Source organism: Pygoscelis adeliae, unplaced genomic scaffold (assembly GCF_000699105.1).
Source record: "Pygoscelis adeliae isolate BGI_AS28 unplaced genomic scaffold, ASM69910v1 Scaffold215, whole genome shotgun sequence".
NCBI lineage: Eukaryota > Metazoa > Chordata > Aves > Sphenisciformes > Spheniscidae > Pygoscelis > Pygoscelis adeliae.
In genome coordinates, this window is record NW_008824770.1 from 376,722 (window position 1) to 386,652 (window position 9,931).

Here is a 9,931-nt window from a genome sequence, read left to right on the forward strand (position 1 = left end):
CCTTTCGCCAGTTACTTGGGAGAAGAGACTGACACCCACCTCGCTACAGCCTCCTTTCAGGTAGTTGTAGAGAGCGATGAGGTCTCCCCTCAGCCTCCTTTTCTCCAGGCTAAACAACCCCAGCTCCCTCAGCCGCTCCTCATAAGACTTGTTCTCCAGACCCTTCACCAGCTTCGTTGCCCTTCTCTGGACATGCTCCAGCACCTCGACGTCCTTCTTGTAGTGAGGGGCCCAAAACTGAACACAGTATTCGAGGTGCAGCCTCACCAGTGCCGAGTGCACGATCACTTCCCTACTCCTGCTGGCCACACTATTTCTGATACAGGCCAGGATGCCATTGGCCTTCTTGGCTGCCTGGGCACACTGCCAGCAATCTTGCACCACTTCATTATACAACCCTCCTGTACCTTCCACGGACTGATGTGCGGTAACGCTGAAAGGCTCAGGCTGGGGATAAAAGAGGTAACTGTACCCACAGACCAGTTGACACATTGCCCGTTCACTGAACAAGTGCAGTTACAGTCTAAGCTTGAAAACAGCAAAGCCAACTCACACGTGGCCTTTATTCCCTCCCATTTCTTTTCCTCTTGTTATTCAGTTCTACAAAGCTATTCCCACTACTCACATGGGTTTCAGTGCTGCTGTAATTCCTTACAACCTAATCTATGTCATCTATTGATCTGGTTGCAGATGATGGCTTAATGACATAAGACTGCCCTAAAGTCAACATTTTAGTCTACCTTAGAGTGAGAAGTGCTCCGATTTGTGAAGTCCAGCCTCTGAAATTCAAGGTTAATTATGCTGCTCATCATTCCAACCCCTTTCAGAAAAGATGAGGCATCACTGCAAACATCCCCCAACTTCGACCCGTTGGCATTCTCTCCTTCCACCCAACTGCGCTTTTGGGGGAAGAACACACTTTGGTCTATGACTAGGTCTGAACTGAATGGTAAACTTTAAAAAGTCAGGCCCCATTTATCTCTACTGAGACAAGAGTAAAAGACACGCAAGGCAATCTATAGCATCAGTTGGCAGCTAGAAACAGCAGCTTCCTCCCTCTTCAAAGACAGAAAACACCCTCCTGTAACCTTTGCACTTCATCAATCTGTAGCAGAAAATACTGTTTGCCCCCCTCATTTGAGGGCACACACCAAACACTAGTTTTTTAGATCCTGCCCTGCCTTGAGATTGTGTTTTCTCACTGAATTCTCATTTTCTTTCTTCATTATTACATAAGTTTATATCTCAATATTAAGGAAATCACCTTAAAATTAATTATAGCTCTTGCAAATGTAATTCTTAATCACAAGGAATTCCTACCAAACGTATTCTGTTTTCTTCTTTTCAATAAGCACAAGACATTCCTTCTGGATCAGCAAGTCACAGTCATAGAAAACAAAGATTTAACAAGCCTACACATCTAACTGTTTCCAGTATCTGCATATTGTACATGAAGAAGCAGAATCTGAAGCGGTAAGAAAAACGAGCAAATTATAAGACTGAGAAAAGCTAATGGGACTCTCAGAGTTAAAAGCTGGCTTCATCCAACCATAACTGAAATTACTTATGTGAAAAGAAACCAAAAAGTCTAGTTCTGTCTTTGCAATTCTAGCAATAGCAGAAGAGGTATAAAAGATTAAAAATAAGAAAAATGCAAGTTGTTCCAATTATTGGAACAGTCTGAATGCTTGATGATGCTCATCAAACAAATGAGGGGAAAGCAACAACATGCAAATCATAAAACACACAGGCTGTGGAAACTTTTCCCCCAGCATAGCTCTGGCACCAAGAACGCCACTGTAACTGTGGCTAAGCAAGACAAGGCTGGGAGTTAAAACATGCTGATCAGTATCAGCAAGGCAAGAAATCACTGTATTTGACAAAGTAATCCTAGCTGCTGCCTGACACTTGTACTCTGTGAATCGCATCAACTTTCATTCCCCAATTCAAATGCTCCAGAAATCTGCTAAATCAGCTTTCAAAAATTGAAAGGATAGATATATGTGTGGCTATTTAAGCATTCTCAAACATGGCCCCAGACCACGGAGTAATCAATATTTTCAGATGTAACAGGTTGCTCACTGTTACCTCATTCCTGTAATATTATTTCTCAGCCTTTCTGATGTCCTCTCCAGAAATCACAAGTGCCTGAAGCAAGACGTAGTGTGCCTCCTGCAGAATACAGTCAGAAAAACAAGGGGAGGCATGCTACATCAGTAATGAAGGCAGTCGACAAAGACATGGGAGAAATAAGATTACGGAATGTTAAATCATCGTATTTCAAACCATCTCTGTTGGATGTGGAAATGCATGAACTGGGTTACTGACCAGAAAACGTGGGGGGAAAAAAACCCAACTGGTGGATAGACTAGACATTTAAGTTCTAATTACTAGTGTTATTAGAGACTTGATTACGATATTCCAGAGCTTCAATTCAATTGCATATTAATTTCAACACTGAAAACAGACATTTTCATACCTCTAATGAGCGAGCTGACACTGTGTAACCCATAGATCAAACACACAAAGTGCTCTGCTGAACTAGTAGCCTGATGAGGCTTTTAGGGAGCTCCGAGCAGGCACTTTTACCTTTTCCAGGGTGCAAAGCCCAGCCTAGCAGTGCTCTTCTGTCCCTCAACCCCCTCACCCCCCTACCCCGGTGACTCAGATATGCTGCATTTGCGATACTGAATTATTCATTAGAATTCTATCAGATGGGGGAACTGGGTCTGGCCTTCTTTTCTTCCCAGTGAAGTTTCTCTCTGCTGCAGAGAAAAGAGCATCCCCGCAGCCACATGACTCAGGGCTGCCATGTTTCAGTGCAATTCATCTTAAATTCGCTTCTGATCCTGGCTTTCTTATCACCCTATCTGACTGCTTAAGAAGAGTTCTTCAGAGATTGGAAGCAATAAAAAGCAATTCATTAGAAATGCCCCCGCAGCCCACTGCCCCTTCTTGAGTCGGGAGTTTATCGCCTGTGGCACCACAAGGATATTTCAGCTGCATGCTCGCTTTGCCTCAGATACGAATTTACTCTGGAAATAGGACAGGATATGAAAGCATCTCCACCCTGAATGCTCGTTAGCCTGCCAGGTGTGTCAAAAGCATATTCCAGGTCACAGCCGGCTGGATCCAGTTCTGTGTGGGAAGGAGATGTTCTTGTCACACCTGTGGCAGTATTCTTTTCACTTTTGCCAAGCAGTCTGTCACAGCACACATAGGAAACGGAGATGTTCTTGCAAAAGATGCACCATGAGCAGAGGCTATCAAGTAGCAGCTCCTGTATGTTCATGTATTTAGACAACCAAACATCAGCAAAATAGCATGAGCACAGGAATTTCTGAGAAGGATAACTGTAAAAGAAAAGCCAAATCTTTGCATTTAAGATGTTGAGCTCCTTACAGAAAGTCATGATATCCATCTGATAATGCCAGTGTTCCTTTTTCGTGTTTCAAAACAAGAGCAATGTGTTGATGCTGTCCTCTTCTGCAGAAGCCACTGTTCCTACTCACTGCAACACCTCCACAAACTTAGCACAACGGAACAGTTGAGGCAGAACAGCTGTCTCTCTGTACTGACTTGCACATGTTGCAATCATGGTTTGTTCCCACATACTATCCATGTACCAGGAGAGAATTTATTTGGCAAAAAAAGATGCATTTTTTGGCCATTTGTTTCTCTCTTGCATTCAGATAGTGATGTGGAACTGCCATGAAGCATACCAAACAGCTCTTCTGGAGACATCCTGTTGGCTTACAATGTTAAAAAAAAAAAAAAGCACTGCTCTGAAAGGTACAACAGAGACAGCAACGTAAGATTTTTAAAACTTGCATTTCTGCTAGATGCTGAATTCAGGCTGTCAAATCTTCCAGCCAGACAGACGGTGACAGTGAATTAGAGATTCAGCTATGAAAATCCTGTGATTTTCAGTGGGAGTCATGTGCCTAAAGTCATTTAGCTTTGGAAACTAACTGGTCTCCCACCACAGCCAGTATTTGTTGTGTCACAGGTCCAGATGTACATAAACGTGTAAACCATGGCTCCTGTTCAGTTCTGTTTCTGAAGCTGCAGCCACAACATCAGTAGCTTAAGCTTTTTGAAGACTTAACAGCCTGAATGACTACCCCATGCATTCGGCAGCAACTCTATTCCTCCACATTTATAGGATGCTGAAGAAAACAGGACCTACTCCAAAATCCAGGCAAGCTCAGAACATATACCAACACTGTCTTAAATTTATTTTTTTAATTGCTTTGCCCTATAAATACAGCACCCTTTTCAGGTGACAAAGCCTGATGCAAGGCTGAAGGGGTTAATACAGCCTAGCTCGGCTGGTCTGTCACTGAGGTTTTACCTTAGTTTCCCTACTCGGCAGTTGTCTCTGTTAACACCATACTAGCATATTCCGTAGTCCCATGAGAAAGTAAAGCTTCTCTCTACAGAAAGATCAGAAGCTTGCAAGCTGTAACAAAGCATAATCCTTTATAAACGCCTTTTGCACTGGGAAGAGCCAGAGATATTAAATCTTGATCTAATACCGTATTAAAATCAGAATCCCAAGTCCAACCACTTTAGCCTTTTAAAGCTGTAGGTTTTGGCAATGTACAGGACCCTTTGTAAGTGAGGATCAGGGCTTACATTTTCCAGTAGGTCACATCAGCTGGTGTGTGAGGCAGCAGCGAAGGGGTTTTTTGAGTCTTGACTTAATGGTGCATAAAGAGCGACAAGTCAAAGGGATTCCACCTTAAAAAAGCCTACTAAATCCCTTAACCTTGAGAAAAGCTATGCTCCACAGTTCCCTGCCTGCACAGATCCTGACAGATGGGGAACGTGGTTTCGCTTAAAGACACTGAGAGAAGAAGTATCTTCAAAACTCAGCAAGAAAAACTGCAAGAGCGTTATTGTGACATGCCAAGGAAACATGGAGTTGAATGCACTTCTCTGGTATCCAAGAGTCTGTGTAATGGATACAGCCCAGAATTCGATATAGCAGTTCTGCCCTGGCATAGACCATATTAAGAGCTTAGTTGCTGTTTCACCCATACATGCGCAGTTTTGAAATTGGTGGGGTGGAAAAGAGAAGCAGATGGAAAGTCGCTTAGACCATGGGGTCTACAAAGTAGATAATTTAAAAGGCCTTTTAAGCTAACATTTATGATGGTAGAGAAGTTTACCATCATCACCTACTGATACACCAAATTGTGAGATTTATTACTTCAAGCTGTTGTGACTAAGTTGCGTCCAAAGGCCTTCCCATTCAGCCTTAAAATTGAACAGAACCTCTAATGTTGATCCTATCAGGTTTTTTCTGCTTATCCTCTATTACACTTCAACTTAAAATCAAATGCTATTGCTGACACTCTTCAGCTCCAGTAAGCAGAGAAAAAAACCCCACAAGCAAGAATGACTTTTAATCACACAGGACAGGCATCAAAGCCTGAAAACCGTTTGATAAATCGACACTTGTTTCTCGCTGACATGAATCATCACACCATGGCATGCAAATGATGCGAACATGCCGCGTGAGCTCGTCATCTCAGAAAACAAGCATCACCATTGTCAGCATTCAGAAAAACAGCCCCTCCCCGCCCAATCTGTTTTTGTTGTCGTTGTCATCAGTCCTACAGAAGATTACTGTGCTCAAAGCTGTGCAGATCTTATTTTCATGAATATAAACTAATGCTCTGAGATGTCACAGGACAACGATTCACCTCACACGTCACTGCCAGCGTTCTTCAGTCAAAACCTACAATTGCCAGGCAAATGCAGAGCACATATATAGTGTCTATGGAAGAACTACAATGAACTTGCTTCGCTGTATACCCAAGCGACAAAGAGACCCACTTCCACGGTTACCTAATAGTCAACTTCTGCATGGCCCACGGAGAAATCATCACCAGACCATTCAGCACAGCCTGGGCACTAGACAGGAGCCGACAGTGAAGCTCCAGTTCTAGCCCTTCGTGGTCTCAAACAACTCTGAACCTCTCCCCTTCATCTGCCTTTTCAGTCTACCTCTGGGGACGTAAATGAGAGCACACAGTTTGGCGGGTGGCAGGGATGCTTGAAGTTATATTTGGCTTCTATAAATATAAGTGTCTAGCTTCTTCCCCTTTTAATGATATGACTGTGGTATTTTGACACCATCTTTCAAGAAGGAATGGCCAAAACAACAAAGTAAAATAAAAACCTGTCTAGTCATAATTCAAAGAGTAGGGGTAGTTGTTTGGTGTCTCACTGCATAGGACAGGCTCAAAAATTAGATAGAAGAGGAGCTGGAACTGCAAAGCAGTCAGCTAAAATCAAACAGGAAGAGAGCTGCACAGATACCAAAGAATCACCAAACTATGAAGTTTCACAAAGCATCTGAAGTACTTCAAAGTCACAGGAAAGGTTCATTTCTCAGAGGCTGAGCGAAAGGCAAACAGTGAAGGGGGAGTTATAAAATACTGTGTGCGCTATAAGGCACACTCCCCATCTTAGTTGTACGGCAAGTGATTCACTAACGCTGATTTTGTAATAACTACCACTTACAAAAGCCCCTCACAAATAAAAATTATTTATGATGCTTTTAGGAGGCTTAAATAAAGCTCTGAGAGCAAATGCAAGGGTTTATTTCACTGTCTCCTCTCCATGAGTGGTTCAAACACTTTAAACTGATTAATAAGTTAAACAGAGATTGATCAGGGGTCTGTGAATGAATTGAAACAACCAGGCTTCCTTGTTGGGAAGGACAAGAGGTTAAACCACCCATGCTTTTATTAGGCTGAACAAAGCCACAATATTGTTTGATGTGAAACAGGAATGCAGTTATAGTCATTTAAACAACGATTAGGATGAAAGTTTCCTCCGGAAGTCTTAAAGCTCCAAGTACACTGGCTGAAGACTACTAAACCACTAATCTGACAGAGAAAGAACGGTATTTTGCCATCTTCCCCTTAGTGGTTGTCATGATGGAACTTGGAGGGGTGGGGGGAAGAGAGAAGATAATTCTGCCTGTTTCCTGTATCTCCAACAAAAACATGGGAAAATCGTCTGGGATCCTCTTCTCAAGTGAGTTGACAACTATGGTTCTTTATGCCACCACGTTTAAACCCAAAGAACTCTGCTATACCTGGTTAAAAACACTCTCGCGTACACCATGCGGGTATATCTGATTCAACAACAGTGTAAATTATTTACATATGTCAGGAAGTTAATCCCGGTCTTTTCTTCCTCCATTTATCTTCCTGCTTTTGAACCTCTGCAAGCCATCTCCTTAATTCCAATAAAACCATCATTCCTCTTGCTTCTGTTTCCCCCACCTAAGATGAAAACTGCCATGAAATGCTGAGAAGTTTCTCAAATCTCTAATGGGAAAATACCTGTACAGCAGCACTAGGCTTCCCAACTATGTGTTTTCAAGAAACTGGCCTTCTGTAGAGGGCATATTGTCTTAAATGTAGATTATGAGAATACAGTCATTTCTTCACTGTTTGTCACTACTGTATCCCAGATCCAGGAGGCTGCATGTATTCTGCTACTGAGCACCCAACAGGTGTTCATTCCTGATACTCTGGTATCTCAGGAAGGGTTCCTCTAGAAATACCGGAGTGATCATCTTCCTCCATGTTTTTTCCTCCCTTTCTACAAATATAAACTTTTAATTTATAAAGTATCATCATTGAAAAGCAAAACGAAAATCAGCATGGATGTCCTCTCTTTCCCCCTAAATGCAGGCTGACCAACATAAAAGCTTCCCAAAAAAAGCATACAAACTCTCTGATCTCCTCAAGTCTGTGATAGCAAAGCTCGCTTATACTGCTGCTGATGTTCACAGACTTAGCCACGGTATTTCTCTATGGGCCAATTTTGCATAACTTCTTGTGGTGGGCAGAGCTGGAGATTCCTTGTCCTTGGTTTGTAGTTCCTCAGATGTGTCAGGTACTCCAGAACACCAAATCCCACGTTACCTTAAATTTCCCAGGTTAAAATATATCAGTACTCACCTTTTTCCCCTCTGTACTATCACCACTGACATAGGACAGTTTTCGACGGACATAGAAGAGCATATCGTCTTGCCGGGGGGCCCATTTCTCCATAAAATATGTTGAAAACATCCAAGTCCAGAACACAATACGGTCATCTTTGAAACACCCTAAGAGACATAGAAGAAAGGAGAAATAAGAGTTGTGGAATCAGCATGTCACATTTGAGTGTGCTTAACAAGACACCCAAAGTCTTTGCCACACATGGTGCAGTTGAGCCCAACTGCACCATACATACTCTTGCAGAGCTCAGAGTAAGTTTTTCTACAGTGTAGAGCATAGCCACCATTCCACACGAACCCACAGCCCGTCTTTGGCCATCGTCAACCAAAACCACCTTCTGGCAACCAATCTGCCCCTGTGCACAAGCACAGATCAGGGCCCATGAATATACCCTGGCTATGCCTGTGCCACGGAGGAGGACAGGACCAGCGCGCTGAGCAGTAATACGTCAAAGCAGCACTCAAGGAGTAATTTCAAAGGCATGCAGTCCCAATATACACTCCAGTTAATGATATGAAGCCATCAACTGCCAACCGGTTTATTATATGCTCTCAGGGAGTATAGCCACTCATTCAGAAACGAGCAGCTGATACCTTCCTTAAATCGATACACAGGAACAAGAATGTACCTGTGCAGGGGCGACTGTAATTCACCCTCTCTCTGACAAGGAACAAAACCCAGCTCTTCCTCAAGAAAATGAGGAGTTCTGAAGTCCTGAATCCAAATTAAACAAGAAAAAGTAGGGGGAGAAGGGGAAAAATGGGAAGAGGAAGATGCAACAAAGTCTTGTTCAAGGAGACAGACAAATTACATCAGCATCAGCAACAGCATGGCAGTTGGCCTCTCACCAGGAAAAGGAGGCACAGTAGAAGTGACATCACATTTTATGAACCTCTTCAAAGCACTTAACTATAATAAAACAGCAAAAGGTGCTGCATCTCTTCTGTGCTGTAATGCTTGCACACTGTTAAAGACCAAAATTTATACAGACAAGGAGAGAAGTCACTACTGTGCCTGGTGACAAGGGAGCTGAATTTCTCCACTGCTGCTCAGTCCTACTGGAGGCTCCTTAATGGAGTAATTGCATCCCATCCCCGAAGCCCTACTGCGAGACAACTGTGGCTGTTAGCCACAGTCTAGCTGTTTTAAAACCTGTGAAGAGAGAAACACTAAAAAATGTTATATTGCTGAGAAACAGCAAAAACCTGAAACAGATGATGGATGGTAGTGTTATGTACAAGACAGCGAGACAGGTGGGGGGGGGTGTACGTACATATATGCAGCTGACAACCCGTCCTCCAGAACATCTATCCTTTACAGTGGCTTATTTCCCTAAAAGCTATACATTGGCTGCCAGATGGGTACACATGTTGCTCCCCAGTCCTCGGCTACCATTCAGGTTGGTGTGTTTCCCTCCCAGCAGTACACTGCACATATGAAATAGTTCTGCAGAGAGAAGAATCTTGCACGAGACAGAAGTGACATTTATTTACAGCGATACCTGGATTAAGCTTTAGAAGATTTTCCAGTCAATTGCCAAGAAAGCTGACACATACCATAACAATGAACACAATTTTTCTTAGGCACCGGTGGCTAACTTCAGGGCTTCATAAAGCAATCAATCAATCTTTTAATCCATAAGTGTAACTCAGCACATTTTCCTACTTCATTGTGTGTGCAATATTTGCAAGACAAATCTTTCTTCCAATCTTTAATTACTGTGGTGGGCAGGAGATTAGACTTTCAAATTTTTTAGCAGACAAATGGGTGACCGATATCAAAATCTTTGGTCTCTCCAACCAAATCCGAAAGTAATATTGAAAATAAAATGAAATTCCACTGATGGAGCGTGCACAGAATACATTAATTAACATCAAGTAGGATGGTATTTGAAAATATGT

General features: G+C 42.7%; 1 protein-coding gene across 2 annotated transcripts in view; it reads right to left on the bottom strand.

Annotated features, from left to right (window-relative positions):
• The window catches only part of KIAA0930 (KIAA0930 ortholog), a 47,198-nt gene extending 39,074 nt beyond the window's left edge, over positions 1–8,124 (bottom strand). Inside the window, exon 1 of one of the 2 annotated variants that reach the window (XM_009323637.1) lies at positions 7,989–8,124. In XM_009323637.1, coding sequence (XP_009321912.1) covers positions 7,989–8,099 — 111 coding nt within the window. In that variant the 5' untranslated portion in view covers positions 8,100–8,124. The remainder of the gene's footprint in view (positions 1–7,988) is intronic. The other variant, XM_009323636.1, reaches the window with a different exon arrangement.
• Positions 8,125–9,931: the final 1,807 nt, after the last annotated feature.